Source organism: Anomaloglossus baeobatrachus, chromosome 3, assembly GCF_048569485.1.
Source record: "Anomaloglossus baeobatrachus isolate aAnoBae1 chromosome 3, aAnoBae1.hap1, whole genome shotgun sequence".
Taxonomy (NCBI): Eukaryota; Metazoa; Chordata; class Amphibia; order Anura; family Aromobatidae; genus Anomaloglossus; species Anomaloglossus baeobatrachus.
In genome coordinates this window covers 310,079,834-310,099,341 of record NC_134355.1, presented here as the reverse complement: position 1 = coordinate 310,099,341, position 19,508 = coordinate 310,079,834, and the positions used below count along the sequence as shown (strand labels likewise).

The following is a 19,508-nucleotide window of genomic DNA, read 5'->3' as shown; positions in this document are numbered from 1 at the left end:
ACTAAACATTCCAAACTGTACTTATTATAAAAAAAATTTTGAGATTTTTGGCAAAAAAATTGCAATTTCTTGAGCTGCTTCGCCACGTCACGGCAAATCTCATTTGAAGCAGTCCTACACTAAAATATTTTTATAAAATGTGCCATACGGCCTCACATATGAATAGTAGAACTGCTCTTAGCAGCACTCACCTGGTCTATTTCAATCCCGTACCCATGACTGAGTCATGGCTGTGGGCGGGACAGGTCCAAGCAAATGCTGCATGAAGTAAATAGCCTGTGGACAAAGCCTGATGACTTAATGTGAACAGTCACCAACCGCCAAAATCCAGACAGATGGAATACATCCCAAATTGGGGTGCATAGCAAGGTGGAGGTCAACCACCGACCAATTCAATGAAGAAAAAACAAAAAGCCAGCACCAAATGTGCACTACAGCACTAAACATTCCAAACTGTACTTATTATAAAAAAAAATTTTGAGATTTTTGACAAAAAAATTGCAATTTCTTGAGCTGCTTCGCCACGTCACGGCAAATCTCATTTGAAGCAGTCCTACACTAAAATATTTTTATAAAATGTGCCATACGGCCTCACATATGAATAGTAGAACTGCTCTTAGCAGCACTCACCTGGTCTATTTCAATCCCGTACCCATGACTGAGTCATGGCTGTGGGCGGGACAGGTCCAAGCAAATGCTGCATGAAGTAAATAGCCTGTGGACAAAGCCTGATGACTTAATGTGAACAGTCACCAACCGCCAAAATCCAGACAGATGGAATACATCCCAAATTGGGGTGCATAGCAAGGTGGAGGTCAACCACCGACCAATTCAATGAAGAAAAAACAAAAAGCCAGCTGTTTGTGTACATAATGAATAACTCCATCTCTGGATATTATATAACATGTATCCTACATTTCTCACCAGTTTTCTCCTCTGCAGACTATCTCCCTCTCTTTTTTTCCGTTCTCTCTGAACTAGTGGGAGGAAACAAGCTGAAAAGATGTCTCCCATACAGAGAGTGATGGATTTTGATTCCCGGTCTACTTTTTCTGTAGCACATAAAACTAAATGCAGCAGAGGCATGGAGGACATTATAAAACAGTATTGAGCTGTGTTGCTGTGAATCCATCAGTAGAGTGCACTAAAACTAGCTGCAGCTCTATCTGCCTTCCTCGCACTGTCCTCAGACCTCCTTCACCATCCTCATTCCAGATTATAAGGCCTAAGCCACACAGCCAGAAAATCAGTGCGAGTGGAGTGGGATAAAACATTGCATTCCACTCGGACCAATTCTAGCCTGTGTGTCAGCGCACATGAGCGATTATTTTCTCAGCCCTAATCGGACCGAAAAAACAAATCGCAGCATGCTGCGGGTACAATGCGAGACTCTTTTCTCGTGCACCCATTCAAGTGAATGGGGCGAGAGGAAAATCGCACTGCACTCGCGGTACACCGGTGTACCACGAGTGCAGGGCGAGAATCGCAATAGCCGGCTACGCTGGAGAGAGGGAAATAAATCCCTCCCGCCCCTCCTCAGAGCCGGCCCGCCCCCTGCGGCTAAGGTCCGCTCGCACAGTTGGACCGCAGTCGCAGGGATACTAGCCTGACACTCGGCTCCTGCTGTTCTGCCAGCACGAGCCGAGTGTCATTCGAGCATCGCAGTAGTGCCCAGTGTGGCTCCGGCCTAATAGGAGGTGTAGACTCAAAACTCAATGTGCTGGCAGTTCGCTTTGCTTTGACCAAGACAGATTTCAGATGTTTTTTCAAAGTGGATGGCAAGTTTAGAAGAAGTGGAGAGTAGATTACTCTGGGAAGGTATTTTAAAATGTTTCTGACATTTGCTTGTACTATTGCTTTATGCAAAGTTTTATGAAATGGCAGTGACCATTTCACTCACCTGGCACTTGTATGATAATGCTAGCATGAACCCCACAAATCACTGTCTGCAGCATGTCCCCTAAGTCATCGCAAGAAGCCTGGTATACATAGACCAATGGGGAACCAGACTACTATTATCAGAGGAGCCCTATGGAGAAGAAGCGAGTTGGTGTTTCTTTTTTTCTTATATGACTTAAGTTTTGAAGTTTGAGATTTTATATATAATTTTTTTTTTCTTATTAAATTATTTGTTATTGTAGATTTAGCTCAATAACTTGATAGTAACCAGCTATCGTTACACGCCGGCTCCAGGCGCACAAGCTTTGTGTTCGGCTGCTTGGGTCAAGTATACAGTAGGTTACTCAAATTGTAATGGGCAGAGGTGAAAAGTACCAAGCAGCAGCTGCTTCCTGTACACAAGGAGCTCTTAGGAAAAAGCCTTCATTGTTACCTTGCCTTAAAAAGCTGTAACCGCACAGCCTGGCCTGCGAGCGTCGGGGATTCAGTGTGCCAATCTCCCAGGAGACTGGAGTCATTTACAAGGGTTTAGATCACATGTCCAGATATTTGGCATAATTCATACCAGCGTGCAATCATTCTGCAAATAAACACTGAGCGGCTTCATGACCCAAATACTTAAACGCCTAACACTTTTTCTAAATATGCCATAATTGAAAGCATTTTCCTGACTGCGCTCACTTCTATGTTTAGAGGGTGCTACTATGAGACGGCTGGCATCTGCGGCTAATGAGTCCTCTGCTGGAATGGCCTCGTGGACAATGAACTCAACATTTCTTCTTACATATGACAATTTGATCTAGAAAACATTGTTGCTGGTCATCGATTAAGGCCCTGTGCGCACTGGAAAACGGAATTTTGTTAAGAAAATTCCGCAGGGTCTGAAAGCTTACCGTACCCGCGGTAAAAAAAACGCGGCAAACCGCACCCAAAAACCGCATGCGGTTTGCCCCGGTTTTACCGTGGTATTGTTTGCGGTATTGCCGCATGCGGGTTGGTACACGTGCTTTAATGCATTCAATGCAATAAAGCACATTGAAAAGAAAAAAAAAGTAATTTCCTTCTGAGATAGATAGCAGACAGATAAATAAATAGACAGAATAGAAGAATAGATAGAGGGATAGATAGAGGAATAGATAGATAGAGGGATAGATAGATAGATAGATAGAGGGATAGATAGATCGATAGATGGATAGATAGAGATAGATAGAGATAGATAGATAGATAGATAGATAGATAGAGGGATAGATAGATCGATAGATGGATAGATAGATAGATAGATAGATAGATAGATAGAGGAATAGATAGATAGAGGGATAGATAGATAGATAGAGTCCCTGTGAGCACACGCTGCATTTCTCCCGAGCAGTAATGTGTGTTCACATTACCGGACGTGGGAAATGCCCTGTGGTTACCTCTCTGCTGTCTCGTTGCGAGGCTGCATTCAGCAGTGTCAGTCGCGGCTGGACGCAAGCATCGCAGGACGTGGATTACACCGGAGCTGTGTGTTTCAGGGGGGTTAATAAAGGGGTGAACCAGGGGCTTTTTTGTGTTTTATTTAAAATAAAGGATTTTTCGGTGTGTGTGTGTTTTTTCACTTTACTTACGGGTTGATCATGTCAGCTGTCACATAGATTATATTACCCTGATTGCCACCGAATCACGGCAAAAGGAAGAGCCGGACACACTCCGATACTGCCGCATAATGGATGCGACAGTCCCGGGGCAGCTGCGGCTGATATTCTGGGCTGCGGGAGGGGGGGGGTGGGACACATTAACCCTGCCCCTCGCCCTCCCTTGCCTGAGAATACCGGGCCGCCGCTGTGTGCTTACCTCGGCTGGACGGTAAAAATACAGCGGAGCCCACGTGTTTTGTTTTCTATATGTCCGTTTGCTTTCTATGTGTAATCTATATGTCTGTGTGTTCTATGTCTGTGTCTTTGATGTGTGTGTGTTTACTCTCTGCTCCGCTTCCTCTTCCTGTCATAATGACATCACTTCCCTGCAAACCGCAGGCAGTGCTGAACATTACCGCAGGTAAACCGCGAAATACCAGAGGGAATAACGCAGGAAAACGCAATGAACCGCACAGAATTTGCTGCCTGCGTTATTCCCTGCGGGATTTCACGATTACATTGCAGTCAATGGAGTGAAATGCCGCAGCGACATGCGGAAAAGAAGTGACATGCAATTGTTTTTGCTGCGGGAATCCCGCAGCTAAACATGCAGCTGTCAAAATCCGCCTAGTGCGCACAGCATTTTTTTTTCCCATAGGTTTTGCTGGTGAATCACTGCAGAGATGTTATAAACATAACATGCAGCAAAACCGCAGGAAATCTGCAGCAAAAACCGGCAAGTGCGCACAGGGCCTAAAAGGGGTTTTCTCAGTTTTAAGCCATTAAAGCTTGCCACATATTCTGGGCCAAAATCCACATGAAATCACCTACAAAATGTGTCCCACTGTTATGAGAAAAACCACAGTGCTGTTCATACGGATTAATTTTATTTTTTTACCGATGTGATTTACAAAAATGCTTCAATGTGAGACATGAAAACTATCAAAGTGGTTTAGGGGGGATCGCCATCGGAATCAAGGGCTATATATATATATATATATATATATATATATATATATATATATATATATATATATATATATATATATATATATATATATATATATATATATATATATATAAATATAAATATAAATATATATATATATATATATATATATATATATATATATATATATATATATATATATATATATATATATATATATATATATATATATATATATATATATATATATATATATATATATATATATATCGATCCCAATGTGAATAGGTGCTTATCTGTTCATGATACTATATATGTAAGTTTTTTAAGAAGCCCAAAAAAAGATGCGGTGTAGATTAGGACCCAGCAAAGGAAGGTGCAGGGCTAATATTATAATACATTTTAATGTTGTAAATACCTCCAATTTATTTATTAGGTAGTGTATTACTGTGTTATTACAGAGTGCGATAGTTTTTTTTTATTTTGTCATATATTGTATCATGAACCTATTCACCTTGGCAGCTACTAGCACAGTACAGTCTGAAGTCAGGTAAGTACCGGCATGGGAGACTGGCTGGGAATCCCTGGTTTCATTCTTTTTTCTTTATATTTAATGTGGAGTGATGCCCTTTCGACTGGCTCTGCACTCCAACCCCTGCCATGTTCATTAGCCTCTTGTGGTCACCTGCTGATCTTGTGTAGGTTTTTAAGAAAACCAAAAAAAGATGCAGTGTAGAATAGGACCCAGCAAAGGAGGGTGCCGTGAAGTGGTGCTGGGCTAATATTATAATGCATGTTAATGTTCTAAATACCTCCAATTTATTTATTAGGTAGTGTATTACTGTGCTATTGCAGAGTGCGACTGCTTTTTATTTTTTCATATATATATATATATATATATATATATATATATATATATATATATATATATATATATATATATATATATATATATATATATATATATATATATATATATATATATATATATATATATATATATATATATATATATATATATATATATATATATATATATATATATAATTGCTTAACAAGCAAAGCTAGCTTTCTGTAAATTTGTAACCCGCTTTACGAGAAAGCTTTGCTGGACACACTTCTGCCGGTTCCGTCCATCCACCGCGCTCTGACCCGCACTTGCAGTCCACACAAACGCACACAAACACACACGCACTCACACACATTCAGTATTATGCTCACCTCACCTTCCGTTCCACCGCCGGCCTCATGGTTCTTGTAGTTCCCGGGTACATCGCGGCGAACTACAAGTACCATGAGGCCGGCGGTGGAACGGAAGGTAAGGTGAGCATATAATATCTGTACCTTCCGTTTCATCGCCGGCCTCCTGGGTCCTGTAGCGCGCCGCCCCGCTCCACTCCAGGCATCGGCATCCATAGCAACGAAGCAGGAACTTCCTGGTTCCTGTCACCGCTTGTCAAAGGCAGCGCGTTGGCCAATCAGAGGCAAGAGGCTCTGCCTTTGACGTCAGCGCTCTGGCAGGAAGTTCCGCCCTTGTCGTTATGGTTACCTGATACACGGCCCGCACCGGAGAACGGCAAGTCCCAGGAGACCGGCGATGGAACAGAAGGTAAGGTGAGCCTATAATATGTGCGTGTGCATGTGTGCTTGTGTGTGTTTGTACATGTTTGTGTGCGTTTGTGCATGTGTGGAATGATAGAATGGGGGACCAGGATGGGACATTTAACACATTGTGGAACGAATTTTCAGCATTGCAATGATTTCCTATGAGAAATCTTGCTCTGCTGAACGAGTAAACTTGATTAACAAGCACAGTCCCAGAACGGATTGTTCTCGTTAAGCAAGATACCACTGTATATGTATGTATATATATATATATATATATATATATATATATATATATATATATATATATATATATATATATAGATATAGATAGAGAGACAGAGAGAGAGCGAGAGAGAGCGAGAGATACATACACACACACGTTCACTATATAAAATATCTCCATCTTTATATATTGTATATTACAATTTTCACACTACTCACTAGGTCTAGATGACTTTTCAGCCAATCGTACAATGAGAGATACCAGTATGTATAGTATATAACAGGATCCATCAATCACAAATGGTGATGTCACAGCTCTCTTCCTCCCCATCCCTGCACAATGACTTTTGCCCAGATCAGGGCTTGCTCACTTTATGCTTCTACACAACTCAGTATCCTTAGGGGCAGTCTACTGCTGCTAAATGTTCATTATGCTGCTAAAAAGTACAGTGATTGGGAGTGTGGTATTAGTCTTAGTAGCTAGTATGAAAATTGCCTTTTTTTTTTTTTTTTTTAATAGAAACTGATACGGTAGGAAAAAAAATATATAAAAAAAATCAATTAAAAATGAAAAATACATTTTATTAGGCGGCACAGTGGCTCAGTGGTTAGCACTGCAGTTTTGAAGCGCTGGGGTCCCTGGGTTCATATCCCATCAAGGACAACATCTGCAAGGAGTTTGCATATTCTCCCCGCGTTTGTGTGGGTTTACACTACAAAGACATACAGATAGGGAACTTAGATTGTGAGCCCCAAAGGGGACAGTGTTACTGATATATGTAAAGCACTGTGGAATTAATAGCGCTATATAAAAATAAAGATTTCTTTATACAAGACCTGTGACTAGGTCACTTTTCAGCAAACATCCCCTTTAAATGCAGTAGATATACGTTATGAAATATCTCCAGCTGCAAATCCAGAGCAGTGTTCTCATGATACTGCCCAAACTAAGCCTCATACTCAATGTTTGCCTGTGGATAAAAGCAAGTTATTTGTCTTAATAATTTCCACAGAACTTTCTGTCTGAAACTTATCATAATAGGTTCACATATGATCATGCTAAAAATACAAGCAGCAAGAAATGATATCTCTTCTGGGCCTTTTATCGCTTGATGCCAAGTGTTTACGATTTGCTTTCAACATCTTCCAGGGCTTGAATCCAAGACCACCACTTACTGAAGAGTCCTTTCTGCTATGGGCAAACCTGTATCTTTTACTGACCAAGCCTGCGTGGTCCTTCAGACCTCCACAGCATAAATGTGAGAAAAGTTAGAGGTCGTTACCTGTCAATTACAATCTCTTTCTGTCGTATTAACCCTTCTTTGCTCTTTAACAAGGACTCCCACTTGGACACATCTTGGCTCTGGGGCACAGTAGAAAATGATGGCCGCGTAAGGGTTGCTCCAGCCTGCATGAGAAGAAATAAAAATGTCATGTCAGACATATGTTTGAAGAGTCACTTCACAGACTGAACAGAACTCGGGAATTCATTGTCATATATCACTTATGCTCAATTGGAAAAAATAATATACATGGCAAATACCTGTCGCTGAACCGTTATGGCAAAGTGGAGGAGATCTGATCAAAGATAATCCACATGCAGAAGCACTTTTTGCACAGAAATTGACCTGTGGAGTGATTTCCCACAAATTCAACTAGTCCAGTAAAAAAAACTGTGTACTCACTTCTATGTTTTCTGGTCCTCTGCCAGGTTGTGTACACCAGCCTCCAGAGTTGAATTCACATCAGCTTGGGATGAGAGGTCATCGCTGGAGACCAAGATAGACTGGCAGAGGACCAAGCATCAAAGGACGAAAACATACAGATCGATTTTTTTTATTTTAAATTCTCAAACTTGCAACAAAATTAAAATATTTGGTAAGGATTTTCCATGGTGGATTTCCATGTAGCTTTCTCCAGATTTGCTAAATTCAATAGGTCTGAATGTACCCTACTGACCATTCATGACATCTGATTCTTTACCAATCCTTCTTGCTAAGTATTATTAAGTCAAATACTTAAAATGGCATGCTCATATAACATCCTACAGCGCTCCTTTTAGGCATAACATGGTGTATACATGTTAATGGACAGCATCGAGAGATCATTTCCCCACACCGGCTGCAACATCTCTATCTGGCTAAATTTTTATGAGGTTTAGCCTGTCCTGTATAACATAAGGTAATAAATTACATTTCCTTAGGAAGCTAGACTTGGCAATTTATTTTTTCGGCATTTGGGCAGTAGCAATTTGTAAACCCATTGTTACCATTAGGCTATGTGCGCACGTTGCGTAAATTCATGCAGTTACGCTGCGCTTTGCAGCGCAGCGTACCTGCATGCGTCCTGCGCCCCCTGCACAGTCTATGGAGATTGTGCAGGGGCCGTGCGCACGTGACGTCTCAGAGCGCAGCGCTTCAGCTACTGCAGAAGCGCTGCGCAAAAAGAAGTGACATGTCACTTCTTCCGTGCGCTTTGCCGGCAGCCCCTGCTCTGTCTATGGCAGGAGCTGCAGGCAGAGCGCACGTTCTCGCCGGCACCATGCGCTTCAGAACGGAGCTTTTCAGCTGCGCTCTGAAGCGCACCTTACGGTGCTGGGCTAGTACGCAACGTGCGCACATACCCTTAAAGTCTATAAAGAGCAGAACATCTTACTACAGCTGGAAATTTCACCCAATAACTTCAGAACATAACTATTCCTGGAGACAAAAGCAAGACCCCCATCTCCCACACGTAGACACAGCTATAAGAGTAAAGTACATTCATGGCCCCCGGCCAACAGGCAAGCTTTACTGTTACGGTATGAGTATTTATATAGACATTGTGTAAAAATCAAAAGTAATATTTGAAAGTGGATATATAGGATTCCCCTGAGGTCCATGTGCTGCAGTTACCACAATATCTTTTGTTGCTCAAGTTCAAAGACCCTAATACTCATTAGATGAAAGTTGGCCAAACCCACCAATTTTGGAGGAACTGGTCAACCAACTGATTGTGGATGGTTGTCTTCCAACTATCCAACAGATGTCATGGTAGAGAAGCATCAGCTGCAGTGTCGTTTCCACCCCCTCTCCACAATAAAAACACATGAGCGCTCCACTGACTGAGACGTTGGACGGACATCTGTCTGGGATGATTTAGTGAATCCTGCTTTGAGCAGGGGCTTAGACTAGATGACCCAGGAGGTCCATTCCAACTCGAATATTCTATGAATCTATGACTGTGTAGGTGGGGGTAGGAGAGATAGCAGTCTAGCAAAATAATTTTATGTCCACATCGGATCTAGTGACAAAAGGTACTGTCCACCACTGAAGTTGCTCGCATGGATCCCTTTAACACAAATGGAGCTAACTGTATCCCATTTTCAAGATCACATCTAGTGAAGTAAGAAAATATATATTTCAATCAACAGCAGGTATCGGTGGCGAATAGTAGTCTAAGGGGCAACGTCTCTCCTTGTGGAGAGTGACATGCCAGCCTAAGGAGACTTATAGGCAATGCTCCTCCAGGAAAATAAAAATACAAATTGCCTTTTCAGAGAGGAAGAGGACGTGAACTGTAGTGCCCCCTATAGGAAACAACAATTCTAAAAGTCAATAGAGGCTCATTAAGAAGCCTTGCCATATGACTTTGGAAAAAAGCCAAACCAGAATTTCTATTTGCAGACACGCGTTTCGGGATGTTGCAAGTTTAATAGTAGGGATTCTACAAGGAATACTAATGGACTGATAACTTAATAGGATTTAAAAATGGAACCCATGGTACCAATCTGTTGGGTACTAGAACAGTGGGCCAGTCAGAAAATCTAGAATATCTTCTATAACCCTAGACTCACAGGCGGGATAGTACTGGAGGCAGATCCTAACTCAGAAGGATGAAAGAGCAGGGTCTCACTGGAGATTTCGTTTGCCAATACTTTGTATGTGGCTCTTCCGGGACTGTTTTTTTTTTCGTTTATTTTTTTTTTATAACCCTCAATCTGCTCAGTCATTACTGCAATTAGGCCAAAAATGCCAAATGGAGCTAGCATGGGAAGTCTGACCAAAAAATGAGGAGTCATTAGTGCCCAGATAGGATAGGGTTGATTTTCTGCTTTGCTGTGCGATTTTGGACAATTTGCACTGGTCCTAAGAAGTGTCACTGCCAACTGCACCCCATACATAAAGAATCTGCAAGTGTCAGAATCTATAAGATGCAACTATGGACTGATGCTTACTCTAATCATAACTCGTCTCCAGAATGTGTATTCTAATCCTTTCCATCCCTCTAGTCTAAGTTCTTATCCTGGCTGTTACGTTTATACTAAAAAAACCTAATAAAATGTGACCTTTCAATACAACCGAAAAGGTTGTTAAGTGTAAGAGGCTTGAACAAATGATACACACTTAAGAGAGGGGCCATCAGCTTGTATTTATAAGTTCAGCCTTGCCAAATACTTAGTGGATGGCACGTTTCAAAATAGCGCAATATGTGGAGTCCAAATGAGTGATAACAGAATGATGGATTTTCACTGCGGGCTCGCTCTGTACCTGTGACAATTCAAGGAGCATTCCATTACGTCCTAACTATCTACATCAAAAGGTTTCCTTTTACAAACCGAACCGACCACTCAAATGATCTTTCCATAGTTCCCAGTCCAAGGGTCTTGTTTTGCCTTTCCTTTTATGCTGGAGTCACACATGCAGCTTTTCTTTCAGCTTTTGGATCCAGCAGGAAGGAGACACACAAATCCTTCCTTTAGGTTTCCCATTCCAGTCCTGGCTTTCGGTATTTAAAAAATAAATAAAAAAAACAGACATAAAAACTATTTGGGATTCCATTGTTTAGGATAAGTTCATACTTGAGAGGACTGCAGATTCTCCCCAAAGATATAAGGGTTGCCAGAATCCGCAAGATGTGGTGATGTGGATCAGTTCTTAGGGTATGTGCGCACTAGGCGTTTTTTTCACACTGCGTTTTTATGTGCGTTTTTGTCTCAAAAAACGCACCCGCGGCTAAAAAAGCGCAACAAAAACGCATGCGTTTTACCGCGATTTGGTGCGTTTTTTGCTGCGTTTTTGCTCACTGCGTTTTTAATCAGTGCACAATGCCATTAAAGATTGTTGATGAAAAAAAAAAAAAAGGTCTGATGTCATTTCCTTCTTCAAAATGTTCATTGTATGCAGTAGAGCAGACAGCTGCAGAACTAGTGTATGCAGGAGAGCAGACAGCTGCTGCAGAACTACAAGGCTCAGCATCCTCCATCCAGGACTGTCTGCAGGAGTTTTTTGCCCAAAAAGAAAAAAAAATGACATGGGCTTCGCTATATTTTTGTATGCTAGCCAGGTACAGCAGGCAGGCACGGGCTGCCCTCAACCCCCAGCTGCCTATTTGTACCTGGCTGGGAACCAAAAATATAGAGAAGCCCTTTTTTTTTTTTAATTATTTCATGAATTTCAAGAAATAATTTAAAAAAAAATGACATCGGCTTCGCGCAATTTTTGAGTCCAGCCAGGTACAACTAGGCAGCTGGGGATTGGAATCCGCAGTTCAGAGTGCCCAAGCTTTCTGGGCACCCCCGCTGCGAATTGCAGTCCGCAGCCACCCCAGAAAATGGCGCTTTCATAGAAGCGCCATCTTCTGGCGCTGTATCCAACTCTTCCAGCTGCCCTGATGCCGGGTGGCCCGCTGGGTAATAATGGAGTTAGGGCTAGCTGTATATTATCAGCTGGCCCTAAGCCCGAAATTCATGGTGTCACGCCAATATTAGACATGGCCACCATGAATTTCTAGTAATGATAAAAAAAAAAAAAACACAACACACAGAAAAATATTTTTATTAGAAATAAAACACAACACAATTAGTGACTCCATCTTTATTGAAATAAAGAACCCCCCTCCGCAGTAATCCTGGGTCAAGGGTTCCGCGCCGTCCAATCCGGATCAAATATCATCTGATCGGTTTGCTGGAAGGCAAAGCGATCAGATGATGTGTCAGGTTAAACTACGTGAATCACGTCACACATCAGCTGATTGTATAAAATACGATTATACAATCAGATGATGCATCAGTGCAAAAAAAAAAAAACCTAATAAATACTCACGTCTGTGCTGATTACCGGCAGCTCCTGGAGCGATCGGATGAGACTCTGATCCTGTCCGATCACTGCAGGAGCTGCTGGTAATCAGCTGATGAAGTCCCCTGACGGCAGGATCAGCTGATAGCCGGCCGGGCACGAAAAAGCCGGCGACACCGCGAGAATTACGATCAGCTGATGCGTCAGGTGACTGCATCAGGTGATCCACCGCCAGGTCCTGCAAGCTTCGTACGTGCCCCGGGGAGACTGCACACAGCCAGAGCGGCGGTACCGGGACAGGAGCGGGCATGGCACCGGGACCCTGCAGACAGGTGAGTATGACATATTTTTTTTTTTCTACTGTTCACTTTGGTTTTCGCCGCTGCCTCCACCTCCCGCGCAGACATGGCGCCGCACGGAGCTGACATGGCACCGGGCGAGTTGTGGACGCAGCGGTGACGGTACCGGGAGGATTCATGCTTCTGTGTTTACCAACAGAAGGAATCCTCTTCCTGTACACATCACTTTACTGCCCACCCCTTGCGTTTATAGCTGCGTTTTTAGTCATAGAAACGCATCTATATGCGTTTTTCATTGCGTTGTTGAACATCTCATTGAACTCAATGGGTGAAAAACGCAGTGAAAAACGCAGAAATAATTGACATGCTGCATTTTTGTGGTCAACACAAAAACGCAGCTACAAAAAAACGCTGTGTGCGGACAGCACTTCTGAAATCCCATAGACATTGCTGGGGAAGCAATGTCACTGCGTTTTCAGCACATAAACGCGGTAAAAAACGCCGCTAAAAACGCAGCAAAAACGCCTAGTGCGCACAAGGCCTAACAGTGGATTTACACTCTTAAATACATACGGTGAAATTCATGGTAGATCTGTGATAAAAGTCAAATTTTAAATATTTTGGATTCTGCATAGAATTTGTAGTGAAATCCACAAGGATTTTTTTGAATACTTTCTAAACGTAACTTTGTGGAATCACGACCTAGAGGACCACAATGGTTATGGCAGGGTCACCTCCATTAACATACGTAAAAACTCAGCTTCCACAACTGGTAATGTTCATAGAGCATAATCTGCCATCTAGAAGATAAAGGTGTTATGCAGTGACTACCGGGGTTCCGCCAGGTGTATGAGTACCTCAGAGAGTGCTCCAATACACAGGTTACAGAATACAACGGTGGGCGCTGGTGCTAGGGAAACTGGAGCAGGGTCACCTCCTATACTCACCTGAGGCTGATCCCTAACATCCTATATGGGTTCTTTCATCCCGTCGCCAATCACGTGCCTATTCCTGTCTTTCCCTGGACTCAGCCCTGTACAGTGCGCAGGGCAGCAGGAACACTAGTCCTGCTCTAGGTTAAAGAGAAAGAGGATTAGATAGACAAGGACAACAAACAGCAATCATACAAAGCACGCCAAACAACAAGAGGTAATAATGAGGAACGGACCACAGGGGCAAAACCAAAAAGGACTAAGAAAGGGAAAAAACTCAACACAGCAAATGATCTGAACGTTTTCCTGGTCCACAGCTCACAGGTTCCCTCTAGAAGCAAGCTAAGCAGACACTATCACCAGCGATTACCTGAGATAGGAGGGAAGTCTTCATAGCAGAGCTAATTAGCAATAGAGAACACCTGGCCATAGCTTTAATTCAGAGTTCAGGAGACCAGAGGATCTGCTTAACCCTAGCAGTGCTGGATAAGGGAGAATCTGCACAGCCAGCAGTATCAACCTGCGCAAGTGTGTGTGTGTGAAGCTCTGCGCTGTGATCTCCTGACACCAGAAATAGGAGTGACCACACTCCATCATGGTACTCTCGTGACGGGGAGGGTGAGATAACGTTTCGTTTTTCAGCCTAAACCTTTTATGAAACAAATATCGTGGAATAAGAGGGAATCCATACAGCAATAGACTGCAGCCAAGAAGAGATTAAAGAGATTAGATCTTTCTAGTAATCCTGGCCTTCCTTGTCACATCAGGACACTGACGTCCAGGATAGACCACAACATGTTCCCATTTTGTGTAAGAGGTGGGGGGTAAATATATAGAAATATTTGGATCTTAGATTTGTAAGATTAGAAAGTGAGGAGTGTAAAATGAAAAGCAGATTATTCTCAGGCTTACATAATCACATTATACGATTACAGAAAGAGCTGCAAACATTTAGAAAGGGTGGGAAAATAAATGTACTGCTGGCAGCGGGACAAGCCTGAATATAACAGAAAACAACCAATAGCGACCTCAGACACTAGTGGTTATATACAATGGGAAGGTTGAGGGTTTGTCTACTACATAGATATTGCTGGACTAGCCTTAGGTTGGTCAGCATCAGATCAGACCGTCCGCACCCCCACCAATAAGCAGTTTACACATCCAGCAGTTGCTGAAAGCAGTGGGAGGAGTCGAAATAGCACAGCTCCATACTCCGTGTAGTGGCCGTTCTCAGGTACTACAGCTCAGTTCCTATTGCGATAAGAGCTGAGCTGTAGTACCTTAGATCAGTATAGCAGAGTGTATGGAGCTGTGCAGTCACATCTCCATTCTGTTTACATCCAGCCATTACTAAAAATAAGTGGGAGGAGTCGGGATAGCACTGCTCCATACTTCGTGTAGTGGCCGTTTTCAGGAACTGCAGCTCAGCTCCTATTGAAGTGATAAGACCTGAGATGCAGTGCCTCAGATCAGCCACAGCACAGTGTATTCACAGCCCCATTCTGTTTACATCCGGCCATCTCTATAAATAGTTGGGGTGTTATCTTACAGACCCAAAAAGATCTGCTATCGATCCCCTATTGTTAATCACTCCGGATCTGTCTCTATGGGACATTCACTGGAAATCAATCAATTCCTTTATGAACTAAAGCAGTGATCACAGCCTTTGGATAGTGCCCTTTGTATGAAGACTATGTAGTCGTACATTCTGATGCCTCTATCGGAGATGTTCTCTTGCTTCACAGATGAATAATGCCATCTCTACATGTGACTGTTATTTTGAGAAGACCACAGTTTGATAGCGTCTCCTGGTTGGAAAATGTCTGTTGTGCCAAGTTCCATGTAAACACGGCTTCTGAGAACATACATTACTGGCTGATGCCATCATGTTTCCTACTGCTGGGAAAAGACTGCAGCAGTGAAACTAGAGGCTGAAAAAAGGACAGATTTATTACTTGGTAAGCGGAAATCACAATACTCCCTGGTTATTAAATCCGATATAAGAAGTTATGTCCTAGTGTGTTCTAATAACATATACTAACAGCGCTTTTCCATGATGGTGATCCAAATATGTAGCAAGCACAAAAAGCAACTGCCACCAGTGTCAGTTATATACGTTCAGTAAGTAGTAAGTATAGGCCCAACAGTGGCCAGTCAGTATGGATGCCGCCTAGGCTTTGTCTTAACAAATATGTAGAACGCATGGAATCCTTTTCTTGCAATGATCCTTAGTGTAGCATTGTAAAGTGCCCTTTCCAGTCCTATAAATAATATGCAGGCATACAATCCATAAAAGCATACTTTTGGCCCCATTTGGTAAATGGGGGTCTATGGGAACAATACAGCTGTATGAACATAGCCTTAAGGGGATTTTCCAGTTTTGGAAAACCCTTCTTTACCCAGCAAAGATTGTTTTAAAAATACAAAGTGTTTTACTTGGCTTCCCCGGGTGCGGCTCCCGATTGTCGGCAGTGCTGATAACCAGTCAACAACACTGCAGCCAATCATTGAGCTAAGCAACTCTGCACAAGTTGTAAAAGTACTCCACTGCCTGTGTCTTTTTGCAGAAAATAATGCCCTGGCCTCCCTTCCTCGGTTCCTACAGATGAATAGAGAGGCTTTACCATAGCTGTGGAGTGCCACACATCAGCTAGGTCTTATCAGAAGATACGCAGTCTGTCCCTATGTTTAGCAGCACTTCAGTGTACAAGTGCTGGTAATATCAGCCCATCAACACAAACACTTCACAGGTGACCAGCTCGGCACATAAAAATCATCGATAATGAGGCTGTCCTTCTATAGATCGCTCCAGAAACATCACCATTTTGTGCCAAACATACAACTGTCCAGGTGACAATTAAAATGAAGAACTGTTGCTTTGCTACATCGTGATAATAAAAGTGAACTGTCACAGGCTTTTGCTGACACATGAGAGCAGCATGATACAGTGGCAGATACCCTGATTCCAGCAATGTATCACTTTCTTGGCTGCTTCCTGCAGCTTGGATTATATCTGCTCCGGATCCAGTAGTTCTCTGAATACTCAGCTCTGTATAAACCCGCCCACACCAATGATTGGAAGCTTTCTGTGTACACTGTGCATAGACTGCATGTGAGTGGAGACACCAACTGCCCAATAAGTGACTTCCATTGGGGTTCAGGTCAAGTCAGAGTCCCAAACCGAACTTTGGCTAAAGTCCGGCTTAATCCGCTGAACCAAACTTCCATGGGTTTGCGCATCTCTAGTGAGGAGGAAGGGGAGAAAAAGAAGTGTCTCGTAAGTGGAGAAAGAAGCATAATTCTCTGTTAAAAGTATGTAGCAAAGTTTCTTACATGCTCTCATTTTTAATTCATGGAAAGGTTGACTACAACCATTGAAAACCTGTAATATTTTAGCACTTAAAATTTTGGAGCCCAAATTTGTCATGTGAGTATTTCAGGAGTGCATAAAATCACTTAAGGGTGAAATAATAGTACACTTGCTCAAAAGGTTTGTTACTTTGAAAAAGTTACAACTAATAAAATGACCGCAAACGTCAAAAATACAAAAACCAAGCCCACATTAGTGAATAGACAAAAGGATGACTTTTTGATTTTGATCTGCTAATCATTTTGTTCTTGGATAGGGTAAGTTCACACAGTGTGTTTTTCGTGGCGTTTTTGCGCATTTTTCGGGTGCGTTTTTGCTCAGAAACTGCATGAGTTTGATTCCCCAGCAAAATCTATGAGTTTTCATTTGTGCTGTCTGCACACAGCGGTTTTTTTTTTAGCTGTGTTTTTGTGGTGCCCACAAGAACGCAGCATGTCAATTATTTTTGCGTTTTTTACTGCGTTTTCCACCCATTGAGTTCAATGAGATGTTCAAAAACGCAATGAAAAACGCAAATTGCAAATACAGCTGCGTTTTAGTGCGTTTCTATGACTAAAAACGCAGCCATAAACGCAAGGGGTGGGTAGAAAAGTGACATGTACAGGAAGAGGATTTCTTCTGTCAGTAAACAGAAGCGCGAATCCTCCCGGTACCGCCACCGTTGCTTCAATCTCCCGTGCGGCGCCATATCCACTCCAGTCCTGCGCCATGGCCGTGCGGGAGATGGAAGCAGCTGCGAAATCAAAAGTGAACAGTAGAAAAAAAAAAAAAAAAAAGTCAAACTCACCTGTCTGCAGACTCCCGGTGCCATGTCCGCTCCCAGCTTCTCTCCCGGTACCCCCACCCCCGCTCCGCCTGTGTGCCAGCTCCCAGGCACGTCCGATGGCTGCAGGACCTGGCGGTGGATCACCTGATGCGGTCACCTGATGCATCAGCTGATCGTAAGTCTCGCGGTGACAACAGCTTTTTAGCGCCCGGCCGGCTTAACCTATCAGTTGATCCTGCCGTCAGGAGACTTCATCAGCTGATTACCTGCAGCGATCGGACAGGATCAGACACCCCTCCGATCGCTCCAGGAGCTGCCTGTAATTAGCACATAAGTGAGTTTTTTTTTTTTTTGCACTGATGCATCAGCTGATTGTATAACAGCCGTTTATACAATCAGCTGCTGTGTGATGTGATTCATGTCCTTTTACCTGACATCATCTGATCGCTTTGCCTTCCAGCAAACCGATCAGATGATATTGGATCCGGATTGGACGGCGCGGGACCCTTGACCCAGGATTACTGCGGAGGAGGGGGGTTCTTTATTTCAATAAAGATGGAGTCACTAATTGTGTTGTGTTTTATTTCTAATAAAAATATTTTTGTGTGTGTTGTGTTTTTTTTTATCTGTACTAGAAATTCATGGTGGCCATGTCTAATATTGGCGTGACACCATGAATTTCGGGCTTAGGGCCAGCTGATAATATACAGCTAGCCCTAACTCCATTATTACCTAGCTAGCCACCCGGCTTCAGGGCAGCTGGAAGAGTTGGATACAGCGCCAGAAGATGGCGCTTCTATGAAAGCGCCATTGTCTGGGGCGGCTGCGGACTGCAATTCGCAGCAGGGGTGCCCAGAAACCTTGGCCACTCTGAACTGCGGATTCCAGTCCCCAGCTGCCTAGTTGTACCTGGTTGGAGTAAAAAATTGGGCGAAGCCCACGTTATTTATTTTTTAATTATTTCATGAAATTCATGAAATAATTTAAAAAAAAAAAGGGCTTCCCTATATTTTTGGTTCCCAGCCGGGTACAAATAGGCAGCTGGGGGTTGGGGGCAGCCCGTACCTGCCTGCTATACCTGGTTAGCATACAAAAATATGGCGAAGCCCACGTCGTTTTTTTGGGGGGCAAAACATTCCTGCATACAGTCCTGGATCGAGGATGCTGAGCCTTGTAGTTCTGCAGCTGCTGTCTGCTCTCTTGCATACACTATTGGATGGAGGATACTGAGCCTTGTAGTTGTGCTCCCCCTGCCTCTCCCTCCAGCATACAGTCCTGGATGGAGCATGCTGAGCCTTGTAGTTCTGCAGCTGTCTGCTCTCCTGCATACACTAGTGGAGAATGAAGATCATATTGAAGGAAATTACATCCTTTTTTTTTCTCAACAATCTTTAATGCCATTGTTCACTGATAAAAAACGCAGTGAGCAAAAACGCAGCAAAACAGCAAAAATAGCACCAAAACGCGGTAAAAACGCATTTGTTTTTGCTGCGTTTTTTTGCCGCAAAAAAACGCACAAAAATGCAGCGTCAAAAAAACGCAGTGTGTGAACCTAGCCATAAGCTGCTGCCAGAGCAGTCTGGCACTGCCTTTTGTAAAGCACACAGGAACGATCCTGTATTTGAAGGAGAGATAACAGCCGGCTGAATGACTGTCCAAATGACCAATATATTATTTATGGGTCTCCTAAGTATGTAAACTTTCATCTATACAGACACCCAATTACTTTGTTGTTATGACAAACGCCCTGATCAGAAACTGTTACAGGATTAGAAAACTATTCTCAGACTC

The 19,508-nt window shown here is 42.9% G+C and overlaps 1 protein-coding gene across 3 annotated transcripts in view; it reads right to left on the bottom strand.

Annotated features, from left to right (window-relative positions):
• Positions 1 to 19,508, bottom strand: part of CEP85L (centrosomal protein 85L) — a 312,459-nt gene that overhangs the window by 45,492 nt on the left and 247,459 nt on the right. For all 3 annotated transcript variants that reach the window (XM_075340018.1, XM_075340016.1, XM_075340017.1), the window contains exon 4: positions 7,578 to 7,702. In XM_075340018.1, coding sequence (XP_075196133.1) covers positions 7,578 to 7,702 — 125 coding nt within the window. The remainder of the gene's footprint in view (positions 1 to 7,577; positions 7,703 to 19,508) is intronic.